Below are 21,661 nucleotides of genomic sequence, written 5' to 3'. Positions count from 1 at the left end.
AAAAATCCTTTCCTTAGGATTTTTCCTCCTGAGAAGCTGAGAGGCCTCAGGAACAAAATGTAAACAATGGTTATCTGCTGCTGTAGAGTGCAACAAGTAGATCTTTGATTGGCCCATGTTGGTTGTTTCTAATTAATGGCCAATCACAGTCAGCTGGCTCGGACAGAGAGCTGAGCCACAAACCTTTGTTATCATTCCTTCTTATTCTATCCTTAACTAACCTTCTGAAGAAACCCTTTCTTCTACTCTTTTAGTATAGTTTTAACATAACATATATCATCAAATAATAAATCAAGCCTTCTGAAACATGGAGTCAGATGCTCATCTCTCCCCTCACCCTCAGACCCCTGCGAACACGGTCACACAAGCCAGCCATGCTGCAGAGCGCTGCCCAAACCTGCTGCCATGCTGTCCCCTGCCCCTGCTGACTGTGCCCTTGCTGCCTTGCTCCTTAGGATGTCCTTCTCCTCCAACCTCAACCACTATGGGATGGCTCACGTGGCCAGTGTCAGCGACGTGCTGCTGGACAACTCCTTCACGCCGCCGTGCCAGCGCATGGGGGGCATGGTCTCCTTCCGCACCTTCGAGGACTTCGCCAGGTGGGTGCTGCCCTGGGCCTGCTGCTGTGCCCACTGCCCCACCTGGGGCCTGGCAGAGCTGGGGGGAGGCTTTGCCAGGCCTGCAGTCAGGTTTAGGTGGTCCTTGACGCCAGCAGGGGCTGTTTACAGATCGCTAACAGGACAGGACTGCTGGAACGTGCCTTGAGCTGTTTTATGTTCAGCATCAGTCTCATTACATGGTTGTGACCATGGGAAGATGCCAGCAGCTCACATCCCACGCAGCAGACAAAGAACTTGATGTTATAACTCACTTTATAAGTTTCTTGGCCAATCACACAAAGCAAAAGCACATTGACAGTATTTATATCTTTATAGTATATATTCTATATTGACAGTAGTTCTATCCAACCACTATAAGCACAGGTACCTTTGGTTAAACAGTGCTTGTTTATTTCAAATACAATACCTGCTTGTAAGCCTTGAAACACAATGCACAGAGCTCCATTATTAAGCTTTAACCTTCCTAATATCTTGTTAGAAAAACTTTTCTGTAGCTTAGAGAGTTATTCTGGACAGGTGTTAATACACAGACCATTGTTCTATTTGTCTTTGCCTTTCTACAGTTTAAATAATTTTTTTGCTGACCAATCTCATGGCTGCTGCTTAGCTCCAATCACAGTTTGGCTGTATCTAAGGCCTGCCTTTTGCAGCTTTCCCAAACCCCTCTGATTTTGTAGATTCCCACAGTCCTGGGCGTGTTTCCCTGCTTGGATCCCTGCGTGTGTCCCGGGCTGCAGGAGGAGCAGTTTGCACGCTGAGGGGTCAGCACCCCGGGTTCTGCTGGTTGGGAACGTGCTGGTGTCTCCTGATGCTGTGTGGGGGGCAGCTCTTTGTGCTTCCAACCTTTTGGCGCAGGCAAACCCTTCAGCCCACACCCAGGAGGTTCAGACCAGTGGTGGCCAGTGCAGACCCTGGTTTGAGGGATTGCCTCCTGATCTTTGAGCCCAGCAGGGAGGGAGCCCTGTCCTGGCAGGGCTGGAGGGGTCAGTGCAGGGTGCTGTGTGTGCAGCAGTGCTGTGGTGCTCACTGCTCCTTCCTCTGTGTCCCAGGATCTTCGATGAAGTCATGGGATGCTTCTGCGACTCTCCCCCGCAGAGCCCCACGTTCCCCGAGGCCGGCCACGCTTCCCTCTATGATGAGGACAAGGTAGGGGTTTGTTTGTTTTTCTGGAAGGTTCTCTGGGGCTGGATGCTCCTCCCTGGCTGAGTGCTGGCAGCAGGAGTTGGGAGCTGTGTGTATTTATGGCTGTGATTTGCCTGCCTGTTCCACAGCAGGTGACTCGGCGTGGGCGGCCGCTCCCAGCTCGGCTCCGCAGCTCAGCTCTTGCTCCCCATGTAAATTTAGTTTATGGCTTTTAGCATCAGCACAATTCCTGGATCCACAGCACCATAACAGAGTTTAAACCCACCATTAAGTCTCCAGACCCTCTCTGTGCACCAGGATGTTGAACTGCATCTTCAGCTGTCTTTGTCCTCCGTCTGACTTGCTGTGTTTCCTGTCTTACACCCCTCCCAGTCCCCTTAAATCCTGACTCTTCCCTCTGCTCTGCCTCTTGGAGCTGTTTTTGGGAGGGAAAGCTGAGTGGAGCCGCTCAGTTTGTGCAGAGATGTGGAGAACAGGTGCAGAGGAGGCAGGTGGTCCCTAATCCATAGGGATGGAAGTCCAGTTTCCCTTAGACACAGGACCTGCTCCACAAGAGTGGGAAGCTCTGCTGGAACACAGCCTGTGTCCAGAACAGGGCTTTGTTTTCCTCTGCTCCATTGATCCTGATGTGTGGAAGCACTGTAGCCTTTTCCAGAACATTACTGTCAACCTTAATGTCCTCAGATCCTTCTCTCTGCATCCCCCTCACCTCACCGAGGTAATATTCTGTCCAGTCTCAGTTTTTCCCGGTTAATCACAGGCTCCTGGAGGCTGAATTTGTAATTCCTTGGAGCTCAAGTGGAATTGATGTTTCCACATAATTTCATGTTGTTGTAGATATGGAAACTCACACTGTTTTGCTCCTACACTTTGATTAATTTAATTAACCTTCCTTGATGCCAAAGTCCTCTAATGTCCTTGTGCTGCATCTGGTAAAGAGAGGCCCTGACCCTGTGCCCTGTCTCATCCTTGAATTCTCCCAAGGAGGCTCCTGTTTGGTGTTTGTGGGCATTGACTTCTGTGAAATTGCAGATTTCTGAGGCTGTCTGGCCAAGAATTTCCCTCATAGAGTTCCCTGGTGCTCTGCTGAGGTCCTTTCCTCCAGAACATCTCTAAAGCTGGGTTTAGGGAGCCTGTTGTGAGGTGCTCACTGTTAATCACTGCTCCATGGGGATCTGGGAGGTGCTCACTGTTAATTCCTGCTCCATGGAGATCTCAGAGGTGCTCAGTGTTAATTTCCTGCCCCATGGGGATGTTCCCTGTCCTTGCAGAGTGCCCGGGAGGAGCCCATCCACATCCTCAACGTGGCCATCAAAACCGACGGCGACGTGGACGACGACGGCCTGGCTGCCATGTTCCGGGAGTTCACCCAGAGCAAGGTGAGCCCCTCTGCACCCCTCTGCCCCTCTGGGGTCTGCAGGACAGCTTGGGGAAGCTCTAACTCTGTGCTCCCTGGCTTTGGGGTGGTGTGGTTTGGTTTCAAAGCACACGCACTGCAGTCACATCCTTAATTTATCCCCTCTGGAGCCTTCCCATTGCTTTGGGTGCAGCTGCACCTTCCTGAAGGCACCAGGTCATTGTTGCTCCTTCTAATCTGTCAGGTCAGGACTTTTTCCCTTTAGTTTTTGATGGGATGAAAGATTTGGGAGGTTTTAAACACATCAGGTCAATCTTCAGTAACTGTCTCCACACGCTATGAAAAATGGGTTCTGTCCCTTTCCCTGGTGATAAAGTTGTTGGAGGAGCAACAGAACCATGTAAAATAGCATTAAAATGTCCTGTATTTGTGTGTTACCATAGTCCTAATGCAATTAAAGTTTATTGCCCTTGTTAGGGTGCTGGAGCATCCACCCTACATACAACATTGCTGGCATGAGGAGGAATTCTTTGGCATGTTCTGTTGCTCCTTTCTTAGTGTGGGATGCACCTCAGAGTCCCAAATGTCAGTGCTGGGACAGCCTGGGTTGGGAACAGCCTCCTTGTGTCCACCCTGGGCTCTGCCTGCACCTGCTTTTGTGTGGTGGGAAGAATTCCAGTGGTTTGTGGGGCTGAAAATCCCACCAGGAGCTGGGATCCTGGAGCTGCACACTGGTTTGGGAAAGCTCATTGTATTTCCAGCTTCTCAGTGTGGAATATGGGAACACACCCTGCAGAAATCAGGGGTTCCAAAATGAGACTGGCACCCACATGGCTTCAGCAGCCTCCTGTCTCTTTAAACAAGGAAAACAATCAAATCCAAGAATTAAAACTAGTTCTGCTTTTCATCTGCTTGATCATGCTCCAGGCGTTTTATGGGAGGGGATAAAAGGAAAAAAAAAAAAATCCAAAACCACATTAAACTATCAAATAGGTTGATCCAAATTGTCCAAATAATCTTCCAGTCCCAGCATGTTGTGTGTGGTTTTTTTAATAGAAATTAGGATCATATACTTGTAAATGACTTGTGGAGGAGATTGAGGCAGTCAGTGGAAATGGAGTTTCTCCAGGTGCTGATGGCTAATCGCTCTCTAATAGCTGTGGCCTTGCTGGGAGACCCACATTATTACCATGTAATCAGAATCCTGTTGCTCTGCTGTTATTGTCTGCCACTTGTGGAATTTTAAAAGCAATAACAATTTTTGCTTTTTAAATCATGGCATTATTAAAGTTATTTTCTTCCTCTTGCCATGAATATAGTCACTGCTGCTCATTTCCAAAGGGCTTAACCTTAGTAAAACATCACAGTCTGTGCAGAGAGGGGCTGGTTTGCTCCTGCTTGAGCTGAGCTGTTGTTCCTTCTTTTAAATTGGAAGAGGGAGGAGGAAGGAGAAAAGTTTGAAAAAGTTCAAAAGGCAATCCAGGATATTTCCTGTACATTCAAAGGGCAATCCAGGATATTTCCTGTACATTCAAAGGGCAATGCAGGATATTTCCTGCACATTCAAAAGGCAATGCAGGATATTTCCTGCACATTCAAAAGGCAATCCAGGATATTTCCTGCACATTCAAAAGGCAATGCAGGATATTTCCTGCACATTCAAAAGGCAATCCAGGATATTTCCTGCACATTCAAAAGGCAATCCAGGATATTTCCTGCACATTCAAAAGGCAATCCAGGATATTTCCTGCACAATTCAAACCAATCCAGGATATTTCCTGCACTGTTCCAAAGGCAATCCAGGATATTTCCTGCACAATTCAAAAGGCAATCCAGGATATTTCCTGCACGGTTTGGGGGTGGCTCTGCTGCGTTCCTGCCCAGCCAGGCTCAGCCTGAGCTCATGCTCTGTGCTTCATCCCCTTCCCTGCTCAGGGGAAGGGATTTGGGGGTTTGTGCTGCCAAAGGAGCAGCAGGTGGGAGATCCTCCCTCCAGGGGAGCAGGGGCTCAGAAGGATCTGCAGAGATTTTCCACTGCACAGAGGGTTCCAGCCTGCTTTAATTGTCCTTTTTCTGCACTCCAGTCACTGTTTGCACCCTTGTTTTTGCAGAAATCAGTCCTGATTGAGCATGGCATTCGGAGGCTGACGTTCCTTGTGGCACAAAAGGTATTTCCACGTCTCTCCTGATGCTCACACCTCCCTGCTTTCTACATTGGCATCTGACATAGTTTCCCCCCAGATTTAATGCTGTATTTATTGTATTTAGTTCTCTCTTCACTGTTTTTATCCTCTAAAACTCGAGATGGTTTTCATGAATTCGCTTAAGAGAATTAATTTACAATTGTACGCAATCTTGACGCCTCTTGTATTCTTGAATTAATTAATTTTTGATTTTAATCCTAATTGCTAGCTGTCTTCTGCTTTGTTTTTTTTTTTTCTTCCTATGTGTGTATGTTTCGTTTGTAAGGACTTCAGGAAACAGGTCAACTATGAGGTGGACCAGAGATTCCATGTAAGTAAAAAGGGCCTGGAGCAGGGTGGCATTGCTGCTGCGAGGCCAGGGGACACCCAGGGGGCTCTGGCCTTCTCATTTGGACCTCAGGCAGGCATTTCATGCCCACGCCCTGTCAAAGTGAAGAGTTGAAGTGTTTATGTATTGAAGTATTTATAGTATTTATTTGGAAATCTGGCTGCAAACCAGGCTGTGCCCGTGGCATTGAGTGTGTCCCTGGTCACCTGGCTGAGCTCAGGAAGCCACACTGACAGAGATTTCCTTGTGTTCCAGTGGTTCTTGTGCTCCCTTTCTGTTCCAAAGTGCAATTATCAGTGAAACCTTTGTATTTCCTTTGTAGTGTGGTGATTCCTTTTGGCCTCTTACTGATTTTAAAACAGCTTCGGTCACTGGAGGGACTTGTTAAATTTTGCAGAGTGGTTTTGTGGTGTGGGAAATGTTTGATGCTCTTACTGCTGGGAATTCCTTCTTTCCCCAGGTCTGGGCATGAGTGGGCTCTGGTTTAGGTGGCAATGTCAGGCATAAACCAGATTTTTGTCTCTTGGGCATCAGTGAGATCCGGTTTAGGTGGCAGTGTAAGGCATAAACCAGATTTTTATCTCTTGGGTCTCTGCTTTTCAATTCTGGAAGTTGTCAGGAGCCTCTGAAGTGCAAGAAACTCCCCTTGTGCTCAACACAGCTGGTCTGGGAAGGTTTATGAAGGGAAAACAAATCAGCAGAAATAGTGCTTGAACCTGTCACCACATGGGAATTGCTGCTCACAGCACAGGTACAGAGGTGTCAGTCAGCAGCTTAGGAAACTGGATTTTGTGGAGAGTCTTTTGGGACATTTAGCAGGAAAATCTGGGCTTTAGGTGTGAAAAAGGAAGTTTTGGAGAACAGAATGGGTGCTGAAAAATGGGAGTTGCTGAGTAAGTGCTGTGGGACGTGCCAGAGGTGAGAAAGGAGGCACAGAACAGAGAGAGCCATCCCAAGCTCTGCCTGCACCCTCAGTGTGGGCTCACCTGGCTGCAGAGCTTGCGGAGCACCTGGGAGCTGCTCTGTCACTCTGTCCTTGCTGTCTGCTGTCCCAGCCCCTTCATTACTGGACCAACCATTAACTTAGCCAGGCCTGGGCTCGGGTTTGTTTTTGTTTTAATTACAGTCTATATAATTAGTTCCCAGCATGTTGAGGTAATAGAGAGTTGCTCCAGCAAGCTTCCAATTTCCTCATCTCATTAGGTTTTTAACGTGATTATTAGTATAATAATCAACTCTGATGATTTCTGGTGCAGCTCCTCGCATTCTGCAGTTTGCAGGGTGTCTTGATTGGCTAATTTAGGCAAATTATTTTGATTGTCTTGATGATGGTTGGTTGATTAGAACACAGCAGGGGTATAATTCTTCTGCCTAGGAAATGGAGCACTCTTTTGGATTTTGGTAGCCGGGCACTGAGGATTTTTGTGTGTGTGCACATCTAATTATGATATTTGCCCAGCACACCAGTGAGGTGCCCTGGAAGCAATTCCATTAGTGGTGGAATGAGCCTGGAGATGGTGGGAGAAGCTGGCAGCATGCAGGGGGGGACAGGTAGGAGGGATGGGGAGAAGCCAGGAAACATGGAAGAGGTTTTCTCTTAGATGAAGCTCACAGACAATTGATGTATTGAGCGAGCCTGGATTTTTAGGCAGCATTTCTTGTACCACTGCTTATTTTGGAAGGGTTTCCAGGCAAACACAAGTTGCTTTGCTCAACTGAGAGCCATCAGCTGAGGTTTGGGGGCTGTTTCACCTGGGAGGGAAGGGAGATGGCTGACTGGAGCAGTCCTTTTAGCCTGAAAATCCGTGTTGCTCTGTGGTGGCTGTGCAGTGTCACTGCTTGTCGCACTCCCTGCAGCTGGGGCCGTTCATCTTTCATGGGTAACGGAATGTGAGCCGGAGATTCAGAGGCTCCAGGTCAGAGTCCTGGTTTTTGCTTAGTGAGCCAGTCCTGGTGAGCTGTGTGTGTCCCTCAGGTCACCTTGAGCAGCAGAGCTCCCACGTGGGGCAAGCGCTGACCAAAGCCCTGCCCAGTAAAACTCCAGTTCCAGAGCAGGGGATGGATCTGCCTGGGTGGAGCTGGAGGCACAGGATGCTGTCCAGGCTTCCCCTGTTCATCTCAGATTTGTACCATATTTCAAAAAACTCTCAAGGCTCTGCCAGGGTCTTACCTATGCAACAGAAAACCAGAGAAACTCAGTGGTAGATGGGGGATTTCTGTAATTTTTTGCTGCTTCATACAGGAGAACAAAGTTATTTGATTGCAAGTCCCAGTTTTCCTTGGGAAGAGAGCATTTCTGGCAGTAATGGTATGGAGAGAGCTGTAGAATAAGGTCATTGTTGTGTGTACATCTGCGTCCATAACAGAGTGTTCCTATCACTCCAGACATTTCCACTGGAATTTTTATCATAACAGACCTAGAAAAAGTTTCCCTCTACTGTCTGGACACTTTTGTTATCTGTTAATAACTGACAATAACAATCTAAAGCCAATCAAGCAGCCTCTTCTGCATTAGTGAGGGCAGGTTTGAGCTGCCTCTGCTGTCCTGAAGGTGATTTGGTTTTCCACCCCCTTTGTGATGTTGGGAAGTGGCTGGGAACAGCTTGTGTCACCTGCTGTGCTGGGGTGCTGCCCCAGGAGTGGCCTGGGAGCACTCTGGGCACATCAGTGCTTGCTTTGGGGACACTAACACTGCTGTTTTCATTTTCAAACAGAGGGAGTTCCCCAAGTTCTTCACCTTCCGTGCCCGGGATAAGGTGAGTTGGATATTCTTAATACTTGTCTCCAAGTGTTGGCTTGGAGTTGCATGCAGTGATTCACTGCTCAGAATCAGAACAAAACCTTCTGGTTTCTGTGGAAAAGAAGGGTTTTTGAGGGGGGTGGGCTTGAGAACTTGCTGCCCTGCAATTTGTGTTATTCAACAATTTCACAGCTCCCAGTGCTGTGTGAGATGGAAGCATCTGGGTTGGATTTGTTTGAATTTTTAGAGTTTGAGTTAAATATGAAATTTCATAAGGGGCGTTGTGGGGTTCTTCCCTGAGTGTTTCACCTCTCCAATGCCCTCTTTCCCCCCTGTGCTGTGTCCCTGCAGTTTGAGGAGGACAGGATCTACAGGCACCTGGAGCCTGCCCTGGCCTTCCAGCTGGAGCTGAACCGCATGAGGAACTTCGACCTGACGGCCATCCCCTGTGCCAACCACAAGATGCACCTCTACCTGGGGGCTGCCAAGGTGGAGGTGGGCACAGAGGTCACAGACTACAGGTTCTTCGTCAGGGCCATCATAAGGCACTCGGACCTGGTCACCAAGGTGGGTTTGTGCCCGTGCAAGGCTGTGGGTAAAGGCAGGGTCACCCTGGGGAGCTGCAGGAGCCAAAAGGGACCATTCCCTGTGTGGAGGGCTGGGGTGGTGCCCTCTCCTTGCTGGTGCTGCTCTCAGAACCAGCCCTTTGGAGTTCCTGTGCTCCAGGGAGATTTTTCAGGGCCCAAGATGAGAGTCGTAAATCCTTAGATCTTGAGGCAACACTGGCTTGCCCTGTGTGGTTTCAGATTTACTGTGAGCTAAAGGAGGGCACAGGGCAGCCAGGGGTGGGACCCAGGCACTGGGAGCACTGGCTCTGTGCTGGGGATGGATCTGCTCCAGGGCTGCACGTGGGGTTTGTCCTCTCCATCCCACCCTCCTGCAGCTCTCCAAACTGGGGAGAATTCCTCTCCATCCCAGCCTCCTGCAGCTCTCCAAACCAGAGAATTCCTCTCCATCCCAGCCTCCTGCAGCTCTCCAAACTGTGGAGAATTCCTCTCCATCTTCCTCTCCATCCCAGCCTCCTGCAGCTCTCCAAACTGTGGAGAATTCCTCTCCATCCCAGCCTCCTGCAGCTCTCCAAACTGGGGAGAATTCCTCTCTATCTTCCTCTCCATCCCAGCCTCCTGCAGCTCTCCAAACCAGAGAATTCCTCTCCATCCCAGCCTCCTGCAGCTCTCCAAACTGGGGAGAATTCCTCTCCATCTTCCTCTCCATCTTCCTCTCCATCCCACGCTCCCGCAGCTCTCCAAACCTTGCTTTCTGGGGCAGTGATTTGTGAGCCAGAACTCAGTGTTTTGTTGGCACTCCTGGCAGGAAGCCTCCTTTGAGTACCTGCAGAACGAGGGTGAGCGTTTGCTGCTGGAGGCCATGGACGAGCTGGAGGTGGCCTTCAACAACACCAACGTGCGCACGGACTGCAACCACATCTTCCTCAACTTCGTGCCCACCGTCATCATGGACCCCTCCAAGGTGGGACCTCCAGCCCAGCTTGTCCTTCCAGGGCTTCACTTGTCAGAAATAAAATGTTTTCTGTTCATAGAATCACAGGAGCATGGAGTGGTTTGGGTGGAAGGGACCTTAAAGCTCATCCTGTTCCAACCCTGACACCTTCCACTGTCCCAAGCCCCATCCAACCTGTCCTTGGACACTCCCAGCCTTTGCCAGGTCCTCTCCACTCTCGTGATCAGGAATTCCTTCCCAATATCCCACCCATCCCTGCCCTCTGGCACTTTAAAACCGTTTTGTTGTGCAGCTCAGCTCCACTGTGTAAACTGAGGGACAATTATTGGAAATATGTTTTGTATTTGAAACCAAACCTATTTTTTTCATTGTGTGTTTGAGGTAAACAGTTTTAATAAGGAAGCGGGTCTTCTGTTTGTTGCAAAAGTTGAGATTCCATCCAAATAAAACATGAGCTAAATTAGGAGCTTAAAAAGAATCTGTAAATTCAGCTACAAAATGCCTCATTTTCAGTCTCTGGTGCAAAACCACAGAGATGAACATTATAAATAAATGAACATTAAATTTTGTAGATGCACAAGTGAAAGTGTTCAGGCATAAAGGATGTTTGTGGCTAGCAGAATCACCACAAAAGAAGTCCCAGTCCCAAGCCCAGGCTGAATTTAGCTGGAAATCAGCATTCAGTTCATGAGTACCCAAAGATGAGAGCTGACCTTTCCTGAGGAGAGCAGCCGAAAGTTAGAAAGATGAATTTGGTATCAAAATAACTCTCTCTTGCTTGCTGACTTTTAAATCATGATTAAAAATTGGTGGCTTAAATCCCTTTTGGATGAGCCTTTCCTGGTGCATCCAGAGCTGTTGGTTCCCAGGAAGTTCAGAAGAAGCTGGAATATTCACCCCTGGAAGTTGGGCTGCCCTCAGATACAAACCATGACTTTTCCTTGAGCTGCTGTGCAAAAGAGACTTTTTTTGGGAAAAATGCTTAAGCCAGCCTATAAATTGCCTTCTTTTAATATGTGCTTTGCCCACAGTGGTATTTTATAAAGTTTAATAGAAGAGCAGAAGGCCCAGCTCCAAGTGGTAATTGCTTTGTTGATTTAAAGCTCCGTGCAGGCAGTGAAATGTGATTATTGTGCATACAAGGGCTACAAAACTGCTTGCCAAGGATTTGGCTTCCCTGGATTCTGTAGCTCCCAGGTGTGAGCAGTGCCTGTGCAGGGGAGGCAGGGGCTCCCTGTGCTGGGGTGGGCTGTGCTGGTTGGGCTTGATGATCACCAAGATCTTCTACAACTTAATGATTCTGTGTGCCATGAGGAAGCAGGGATGTGAATCCAGCACTGTCCCACTACATTAATCCCCAGGTGGAGTTCCTGCGTGTCTCAAGGCTTAGGATGAGGAGGGACAGGGTCACCGAGGTGCTGTCACTGCACTGGGCACACTGTGCTGATTTGTGGTGCTTCTTCACCACCTCGGAGCCGTGGGAAGAGAGGGACGCAGAGCAGTGATGGATCCAGGAGGAATCCCAGAATGGTTTGGGTTGGAAGGGACCTTAGAGCCTCTGGCACAGGCAGGGCCACCTCCCAGCCCTGCTGAGGAAGTCTCAGAGCCCTGCTGAGGAAGGTTTTTCCCCCTTTTCCCCCTTTCCCCCCCTGTGTGCAGATCAAGGAGTCGGTGCGCTCCATGGCGATGCGCTACAGGAGCCACCTCCAGGAAGAATCCCAGAATGGTTTGGGTTGGAGGGGACCTTAGGGCCCATGTCACTGCACCCTGGCCCAGTCAGGACCATCTCCCAGCCCTGCTGAGGAAGGCTTTTCCCCCTTTCCCCCCATGCAGATCGAGGAGTCGGTGCGCTCCATGGTGATGCGCTCCATGATGACGCGCTATGGCAACTGCCTCTGAAAGAATGCCAGAATGGTTTGGGTTGGAAGGGACCGTAGAGCCCCTGGCCCAGGCAGGAACACCTCCCAGCCCTGCTGAGGAAGGCTTTTCCCCTTTCCCCCCATGCAGATCGAGGAGTCGGTGCGCTCCATGGTGATGCGCTACGGCAGCCGCCTGTGGAAGCTGCGCGTCCTGCAGGCCGAGCTGAAGATCAACATCCGCCTGACGCCCACGGGCAAGGCCATCCCCATCCGCCTCTTCCTCACCAACGAGTCGGGCTACTACCTGGACATCAGCCTCTACAAGGAGGTGACAGACTCCAGGACGGGCCAGGTGCGTCCCTGAGGATGCAGGGCTGGGTGGGACCGTCAGGAAGGGGATGTGCTCCTTCCTCTGTGGGCTGTGGTGTTTCCAGGGAATCGTGGAATGGTTTGGGTTGGGAAGCACCCTGGAGCTCATCCCATTCCAACCCCCTGCCCTGGGCATGGATGTTGGAGTCCTGGGTGCTGGGAATTTTAAACTTTCTGTGCTGAAGGGCACAAGAAAATGGAGGCAGTGCAGTGATGAAGTGGCACATCCTCACACGGACACCTTCCACTAGACCAGGTTGCTTCAAGCCCCATAATACATTTTAATTTAACACAAAATTGTCGTTCAGCTTAGCCAAAGGAAGGAGAATGAAAAGATAAACTTGCAGCAGCAGATGTGAAAATGTGAGCGATTAAATCAGTCAGGATTTCTGGTTGTTTTGTGCCCTCAGTCATTTGGGCAGCTGTTTTCCCCAACAGTTTTCCTCAGAGTGTTCAAACAATACTAGAAGAGGAATCACTGTTGATGCTCATCCTGTAGATTGTAATAAAAATATTATTAATTGTACATTTTTCTGAGTAGAGAGAAGAAAATGTGTGAACATGTCCTTTAAATTCTAAAGATATAAGGGATGACCTGGGCAGGAAGATGTAAAATTATGGAAGGTGCTTTTATATCATTTTTCTGAAGCGTAATGGGCTCTTTTGGAATGGTTGTGGCTGTTGTGGTATTTCTGTTTTCCGTGGTGTAGGAACAGTGTGGTTAACCGCAATACCTACATATGCTAAAATCCATGGAGCATGGGATGCATGGAAAATATTTAAATAGAGAAATGTTTACATCTCCCTCTGTAATCATCTCTGTGCCAGGCAGGAGAAGCAGCAGAATAAATCACTTGGGCGCTGTGAATGTAGCACACAAAGTGCTGAGTCACCTTTCTCCCCCTTTTTCCATTTAATTTTTCCAGTGCTGGCCGTGGAGTCCATCCAGCTCTGAGATCCCAGAGCAGATAGTGTCAGTGTGTTTTACCTCATTCCTGCCTTTGAGGGGAGATGAGAAAAGAAAAGAACATTTTAATAATCTCCAGCAGCTCAGCTTAACCCTTGAGTTGGGTCAGTCACTTGTGAAGGTCACAAGTGAACTCTGAACTGATGAGCTTTGTTATTTAAAGCTTGGGGAATGGGCTCCTGTGGGTGTGTGAGGCTTTAGCTGCTTTCCAGTATTAAATTTGATTAGTTTTCCAGATTATTAATCACATTTTAGTAAAAAAATATACTGGTATTTTTAGGAAGCTTCCCCCTCATGATGGAGGTTTATAGGGAGAGTTCAGATCTGGGGATTTTTTTCCTGTGTTTCCAGAGGGTTCTTTTAAACTTAGAGAAATCTTTCAAAAAAAAAAAAAATCATATATTACTGATGTGCTGGGTACTTTCCTGACTTCTGAAGAATGGGAGGATGGCTTCATGGTGACAGAATGACCCTGATCTCTTGTTTCTCAGTAGTGATAAGTGGTGATGCTCAGCAGACTTCTCCAGTTCCCTTCAGAGCTGCTGTGGAGCTTCCCAGAGATTTAAGGAGAATTTCCAAGTGCAGATCCTGGCAGATCCCAAGACAGGCATTGCCACAAACACTCATTGCCCTGAACAAATGCTTCTCCCATTAAAGAAGCTGCCTCCCAAATCAATGTTTGTGCAGCCTGAAGAGAGCATAAACTGCTGGTTTTATCTAAAATAAAAATAGGCTTTACTGAATTTTGTGTAACTCTTCAATTAATTCCTCTTCAATTAGCCAAATTCTGTGAAACACATCCTGATCATGTCCTCTCTGCCAGATGTGGCCCTGTTAAACAGGGTTTGGGTTGTTCAAGGTGTTTTTATCCCATTTTTATCTCCTCCTGTTTCTCCCTTGGAAAGCTTCCCTTCCAAGTCCTGCCTGCTCAGAATATATAGTGCCACGAAGCACAGCAGTTGATAATTCATGTTGCTACTCTGGGAAAATCTTTTAGACTTACAATATCAGAACTTGAAGCCCCATGACATATGCAGGTCCTGAGCCGGCAGGCGGGCGCAGCCGCGGATCCCCATCCGTAAATGACGGAGCTCTCCTGGCTGCTGCCAGCATCCCTGGGCACAGACAGGGCTCAGGGAGCTGCTGGGCACCGGGAGCTCCTCTCAGGGCCCAGTTTGTGCTGGGGAAGTGGCTCTGTGTGCTCTGGGCTCCGCTGGGATGGGCAGTGAGCGTGGGATGGTGCAGTGACGGTCCTGAGGTGTCCCCAAAGGGCAGCAGTGAGCGATGGAGCCCTGGCTGTGCCTGCCTTGCAGAGGGCAGGGACGAGCAGGCTGGAGCAGCCTGGGGGCTTTGCTGAGGGCTGGGTCAGCTCAGTGTTCAGAACCACCCCTGGTCTGTCCTGCAGATCATGTTCCAGGCGTATGGAGACAAGCAGGGACCGCTCCACGGGATGCTGATCAACACTCCCTACGTGACCAAGGACCTGCTGCAGTCCAAGAGGTTCCAGGCACAGACCTTAGGGACATCCTATGTCTATGACATTCCTGAGATGTTCAGGCAGGTGAGTGTTCCTTGGACTCTCCTTGTCGCTTCTGTCTTTGCCATCCTCATTGTTGGGGGAGCCTGGAGTGGCTGCCCGTGGTCCCCAGGGATTATCAGCTGTGGGTTGGGTCTATTTTGAATGAAATTAGGATAAACTGGAGTTCCATCAACGGGTCAAACAGTGAAACATAAGCCATCTCCCCTCTCTTGTTGCTGTTTGTTTCCCCATGTTGTCATTTGCCCTTCCTAGGAGGCATTTCTGATTTGCTGGGTTCTATCCCAAACCACCTCATCCACATTTCACTTTGGGTGAAACTGTTTCACGACTCAAATCCCAGAGCAGGTGCTGTCCCTGGAGTACTGTCAGTCACACTGGCAGGAGAGGGATATTTCAGGGTGCCCTGAGTTGGGAACAGCCCCAAATTCTGCTGGGAATAGCACACTGGAGTAGATTGAAATGTAAAGATTAACATAGATATTTATGTTATATACAATATAATGTTATATTTATGTTATATATATATTATGTAGATATGTATGTTATATGCAATATAACATTATATTTACAACAATATAACAATATATACTATATAATGTAAATATAACTTGCATAATATATTATATAATGTAAATATTTATATTTAAATTATTATATGTATATTATCTATATCTATATCTATACTATGTAATAAACTATGTTTATATTATACTATTATGTAACAATATTATTATATTAATATAATATTATAGTTATAATACTATTAATGTAAATATTAAGTAGATTGAAATATAAATATTGATGTAGATATTTATGTTATATACAATATAAAGTTACATTTATGATATATATGATATAATGTCAATATAACTTGTGTTATATACGATATGTAAATATTTGTATTTAAATTATATTTATATATAATATAGATATATTATATATTATTAATTATAGCTATATTATATTCATATTATGTAATATAACTATATTTATATTATTATACTATTATATAACAATATTATTATATTAATATAATATAATTATATTTACGATAATGTTAATGTAAATATTAAGTAGATTGAAATACAAATATCGAATATAAACATTTGTGGGTGGCATTGCTAACGAGGGTTTCTCCTTGCCCCCAGTCTCTGATCAAGCTGTGGAACTCCATGAACGAGCACGCCGTCCTGCCCCCAGCGCCGCTGCCCTCGGACATCCTGACCTACACGGAGCTGGTGCTGGATGACCAGGGCCAGCTCGTGCACATGAACAGGCTGCCAGGAGGAAACGAGGCAAGTGCCCCTTCCCTGCCTGCTGCTGCTCCCTCCCTGCCCCTCAGGACCCCGTGCTTTGGGCTGGCTTTGGCCGTTGTAATGAGAATTTGCCAGCCGGGCACAGAATCTATCCCTTCAGCCTCTCACAGATGGAATCTCACTCTTGAAAATGAGATTTTTGTTTCATTAAAAATTAATGCCTTCCCTACAATGGGTATTTTAACTTCCCTAGTAAATGATGGTTCCATTTCAAACCTGTGCCTATGCTGGGCTTCCTTCATAATTAAAAAATGCTCATTCAGCTGTTCCAGGTAACTGGGGTTTGTGTTTGAGCAAAATGTGTTTTACAAGACTAAACAGAAATATTTTCATTTGCTGAGAAAAACCCTAACCACAGAAAAATCTGTTTTATGCTTCCATTTCCATCCTCCCCACACAGTTGGTATCAAGGTGTGTGGCACCTCCCACTCTAGAGCAGGATTTACTCAAGGGTTACAACCGAGTTGATGCTGGGGGTCACTCCTGGAGCTCGAGCAGGAGACTTTGCTGTAATGGTGGGGTTTTGCTGGGTGCAAAAAAATTGCAGCTTTGGAATGACTGCAGAGTAAAGAGAACCACTAGAAGATGTGGTGGTTATTTTTGTGGGAATTAGTAAACGAATGTTCTAAAGTAATTTCAATTTGAACAGCCTTAAGTGTTGGTATAGTTTATTTTTTTTCTTGATGTTGTTGAACTGTATTTTCCTAAAATCACAGCTTAAGGTTTGCAAAGGCTCTGTTAAACCCATCAGGGTAGGGATGCAAGGAAACAGAGGTTTTCCTCACCGTTTCCTGCATGCATCTTGTCGGGGGGGAAGGTTTGGAACAGGATTTTTGCCAATTACCCCTGATGGTGTCCGTGGGGTTGCTGCGGCCTTGTCTTCTGCTGGACTGGAGCAGAAGTGTTTGAACTGCTCTGATTAAAGCTGGAATGAGCTGTTCCCTGTTCCCAGGGCAGGCTGGGGCTGCTGGGGAGCCCTGTGCCATCATCTTTCTCTCCTTCCCTGCTCTCATTCAGCGCTGGAGTGGATGGTGGCTGGGGAAATAGCAAAGTCCCTCAGGGACGTCGCTCTGTTCTTGCTGAAATTACAAGCACAGAGCTGCCTGGGCATGAGCATGTAGTGTTTACTCTGCCAGTATGAATACAAATAGTCTTATTATAAGAGATTCTGTACCCAAAGACCACCAAAAAAAAAAAATTAGGAGATTCTTTTTAACCCTTGGTTGTGCTCGGTCTGTGAAGAAATCACATGGCTGTTGTCGTGTGTGTGCAGTGTTGGTATTTAAATGAATCTGATCTGATGTGATCTATCAAATGTTTTCTTGCCCAGAGGGGTTGTAGAGGCTGTGGGCTCCCCATCCCTGGCAGTGCCCCAGGCCAGGCTGGATGGGCTTGGAGCAGCCTGGGACAGTGGAGGCTTGTCCCTGCCATGGTAGGGGTGGCACTGGGTGGGCACTGAGGTCCCTCCAACTCTGAGTCTGTGCCCCAGACATCCAGAGCTGGTCCCAGTGAGATGGCTGACAGGTGAAATAGGAGCTTCTCAGGGAAATGTGAGATTTTTGTTATTATTTTTCTTTCTTGCCAGCAAAAGGTGCTGGTTCTCTGAATTCAAGCTCCTTGAAGAGCTTGCCCATTGTGTTTTCTAGTAAAGAGGAGATGTCTGCTGGGAATTGCTGTCTGTGGTAAAGGTTGTTGTTGCTGGGTACATCCAGGTTCCTGCTCTCCTTGTTTTGGATCAGAGGCTCAGAGCTAGTCCCACATTGCAGTGGGGGCCTGGCACTGGGGGATCAGGGCTTGGCCTTCCTGACAGGTGCATTTCCTCCGTGTCAAAAGGGGTCAAGACACCCCTGCTGTTTCAGCATTCAGCTGAGCTGAGTGCCCTGAGAGTCTGAGCTGATGGGAGGAATTGAGAAAGCAGCAGAAAATCAGGAGATGTGTGGGCAGCCAGGGCTGCAATCCCTGCTCTGACAGGGCAGGGCAGGAGCTCCAGCCTGGGCTCTCCATGTCCTCACAGAGCTGGCCAGCAGCATTTTGGGCAATAATCTGTGTTTTCAGTACAATCTGGAGGTCTCAGGGCTTCTCCCAATCCCAGAGGTTTTCCTGGTAGCTCAGGACCACTCCCCTTGCCCACCACACCATTGCAGTAATTAGCTCTTTGCTGTGGTCTCAACAAAGAGGCCAGGGAATTAATGGACTGTGAAAATACAAATTGTTCTTTATTCCTATACTGCTGTGGGTGCTCCAGAGCAGAGGGTCCCAGTCCTTGTGCTGCTGCCCTTGGGGCACAGCACCATCACTACAGGGCCTTTTCCATCCTCTGACCATCCAGAGGACAGCTCCTCTTCCACTTTGTCACAGAATCCCAGACTGGTTTGGGTTGGAAGGACCTTAAACCTCATCCTGTTCCACCCCTGCCGTGGGGCTGCGCTGAAATGGGGAATTCTCTGAAAGGGCTGGGAATTGGTGAGCACAGAGCAGTTCAGGAGTGTCTCCACCACTGTGTAAATCACCGTGCTGGAGACAAGACCTGGAGCACAGTGCCACCCCCTCCAAAGCCCAGGGCTTTGTTCCCCAGATTAGCATATTAGCACAAATCTCAGTGTGAAAAGGTAATTCCCTCAGCCCCTGGCAGAACTCAATATATTCCTTGTCAGTCCTGAGCCAGCCATTGGGATGCTTTTCTATAGCACTTTATGTATTTTGACTACAATTTCCCCTGATCCTCTGGCACCAGGAAAGCACCAGCTGCTGATAAGAGCCAACTAATCTTCAAGGACAAGGAGAAAGTGATGTAAGGAGGGCCTGCAGCAACACCCCACATCCCCCTTCATCCCTCTGCTGCCTCTGCCCATGGAAAATGTCATTTTCCCCACTGGCACTAGATGTCACAGTTTTTCCTCGTCAGCAGCACGAGGATCAGAAATAATCCACAATCACTGCTGCTGGCTGGAGCTTTGGCTGCTGCACCTTCCCTGGCTAGCTGGGGAGGTTTGGCCAGGGGAAATTTGGGATGGCAGAGGGCTCCTGGAACGCTGCTCTGGTGGCTTCCCACGTTGCCAGAGGCAGGAAGGTGTAGCTAATGCATTTTATACAAGCACAGCTTCATCGCTGAGCTGCATGTTCTGCTTTGTCACCCCCTGTTCCTGCATTTTATGGCAGGCACAGGGAATTAAAACAGCAGCCAGAGCTGCACATTTCTTGGAGGGTTTTCAAATGCCCCAAATCCTTCCAGGAGCAGGGATGGGAGAGGTGGCACAGTTTTATTCTCTTGCTCATACAGATGTTTGAACAGGTGTATGTGGCTGACATGGATACAGGAATGTTCTTGCCCACAGAAAGCCCCTGATGAAGGCTGTGTGTTGCTCTCTGTCATGTATCTTTACCATCTGTAACCTCAGGAGGAATTTCCCCATGGAAAGGGTGGCCAGGCACTTGAGGGGTGGTTTGGAGTCCCCATCCCCGGAGGTGTCCAAGGAACGACTGGATGTGGCACTCTGGTCTGGGTGACCAGGTGGGGATGGGTCACAGGTTGGACTTGATGATCTTGGAGGTGTTTTCCAAACCTGGGTGGTTCAGGGGCTCTGTGACACTTTTCCCTGAGCTCTTGGTGTCACGCTGGAGCTGTTCCCTGCCATTGCTCAGATCGTGCCAGCGTGCTTGGCTGGGCTGCCACCAGCACGCTTGGGTTGCTGAGGGACACCTTTTCCAGAGCCAAGAAGGAATCCTGGCTTTTGGCACTCCACCCTTGTCAAGGCACGGAGCTGGAATGCCTCTGGCAAACCATGTGCACTCTGCCCTTTTCCTGGGAGCTGGTTCCTGCTCCAGATAAAAATTCAAAAGCTCTGCACAGTGTAAGTGCAGAGAGTCACTCTTTTAGATCTGAACTTCCAGGCAGCAGATTCAAATGTTGAAATGCCAAAATTGCTGCATCTGCACCAAGTAAATACCCACATTCATCTTTCCAAATTTGGATGTGAATGGATAAAATGAAGCCTGGTCTTCAGTCCCCAGGCTCAGCACCATCCTGTAGTGAGGGAAGTGGAATAAACCAGCACTGATCTCTTCTCTCTGGTGCCCAGTAACAGGACCTGAGGGAGCAGCTGGAGCTGTGCCAGGGGAAGGTTTAGGTTGGATATCAGGAAAAGGTTCTTTCCCCAGAGTGTGGTGGAGCACTGAACAAGCTCCCCAGGGAGTGGTCAAGGCTGCCAGAGCTCCAGGAGTGTTTGGACAATGCTCTCGGGGATGCACAAGGTGGGATTGTCAGGATGTCTGTGCAGCGCCATGAGTTAGACTGGATGATCCCTTCCAGCTCAGGATATTCCGTGAATCTGCTGGCTGTGCTTCTCCAGGAATTACAGAACCTGCCAGTGAGAGCCTGCAAAGCTCCCTGTCCCCAGCTGGCAGTGGCATTGGCTCCCTCTGCTCGGAGCCTGCCGCGCTTCCCGGAGGGAGCCTGGGATCGGCTCCTTCCCGCTCCCCTCGGAGCCTGCTGTCAACAGCTCTGCCTGCCACCGGCAGTCAATTTGGAACTGCATCAGTGTGTGTATTACTGTTCCCATCGATAGTGCAATTAATGTTGAAGTCAATTTTGGTGTTAATTTTAGGCCATGATTAGTGTTGACACTGGGTGTCAAACGAGCGGCGTTTACGAGCGCCGGGGAAGCGCCGTTCGTTAGCGCGCCCGTTTTACTGGCTCTTAATGCTTCCATTAAGGCCAGGATGGAGTGGGAGAAGGTGTGTGTAAAATTATACATCTGAAACTTGGGTGTCATCTCCGTGTGTCTGCGGGGCTGGGGCCGTTCAGGGAGCAAATGACAGCTGAGCACTGAATCCTAATCACAGTTTGGAGCATCAGAAATAATGATCACTTCTGATCGGGGCTTGTGAATAATTCATCCCCTTTGATTTTCACGTGCTGCCCACTGATACTTTTCAAACCAAATGTGTTCCTACAGGAGAATAATGGTCCCACTTCTTATGGAAATACCAGGGCACAAATCATTTTGCCAACATAAAAACAGTTAAATAAGATGGTTCCTGCTTTTATTTTTCCTCCGCCTCTTCTTCACTCCTGGGTGTGCTGGGAATGGAGCCGTGGCAGGAGCCGCACTTCCAAACTGTGCTGCCTCTTCAAAGGAGCCTGTTCCAAAGCCAGGGCTGCTCACCATCACCTACCATTGCCTGCCAGTGCTCTTAGGTGATTAGCTCAGCCTGGCTAATTAACCTGGGAACTCTCCAGTTTTTGGAGTGCTGCCGTTAACTTAAAAATCTCGTTATTCTTTTTTTTTTTTTGGAATAGAAAGTCATTCTCCACTGCCCATAAATCTCAACTGAATCTAGCAAATTCATAGCAAAAAAAAATCCTTAGTTGTGCAGATCCCCGTGGCTTTTATTACTGGATAAATGGCACAAAATGTGTGATGAATTGGGGAGGCAAAAGACACCCAAGTTAATAGTGGTGCACTTTTAATTTTTTTTTTTCCTAAACTGTATAGGGTTGTTCCATATTTGTCAGCTGTAAACTGTTTTCAGGAGTTTGTGCCCTGGCTAGGTTGTTTCTGTTCTGCTGGTGAGCACTGGCAAAAGGGATTTTGCTGGTGTACAGGACCCAAGACCTTGGGTTAGGAAACTATTCCAACACCTCTGTTACAACCTGAATTTTCTAAATAAGAAACACCTTAAATTGGCCTGTTTCCT

The 21,661-nt window shown here is 48.0% G+C and overlaps 1 protein-coding gene across 2 annotated transcripts in view; it reads left to right on the top strand.

The window, feature by feature from the left end:
* Positions 1-21,661, top strand: part of ACACA (acetyl-CoA carboxylase alpha) — a 99,253-nt gene that overhangs the window by 43,057 nt on the left and 34,535 nt on the right. Inside the window, exons 31-41 of one of the 2 annotated variants that reach the window (XM_059486719.1) lie at positions 456-599; positions 1,670-1,766; positions 3,035-3,142; positions 5,232-5,288; positions 5,590-5,634; positions 8,367-8,408; positions 8,744-8,959; positions 9,767-9,922; positions 11,921-12,124; positions 14,514-14,669; positions 15,797-15,943. In XM_059486719.1, the coding sequence (XP_059342702.1) occupies positions 456-599; positions 1,670-1,766; positions 3,035-3,142; positions 5,232-5,288; positions 5,590-5,634; positions 8,367-8,408; positions 8,744-8,959; positions 9,767-9,922; positions 11,921-12,124; positions 14,514-14,669; positions 15,797-15,943 (1,372 nt within the window). The remainder of the gene's footprint in view (positions 1-455; positions 600-1,669; positions 1,767-3,034; positions 3,143-5,231; positions 5,289-5,589; positions 5,635-8,366; positions 8,409-8,743; positions 8,960-9,766; positions 9,923-11,920; positions 12,125-14,513; positions 14,670-15,796; positions 15,944-21,661) is intronic. The other variant, XM_059486720.1, reaches the window with a different exon arrangement.

Source organism: Ammospiza nelsoni, chromosome 21 (assembly GCF_027579445.1).
Source record: "Ammospiza nelsoni isolate bAmmNel1 chromosome 21, bAmmNel1.pri, whole genome shotgun sequence".
NCBI classification, from domain to species: Eukaryota; Metazoa; Chordata; class Aves; order Passeriformes; family Passerellidae; genus Ammospiza; species Ammospiza nelsoni.
This window is presented reverse-complemented; position numbering and strand designations above follow the sequence as displayed.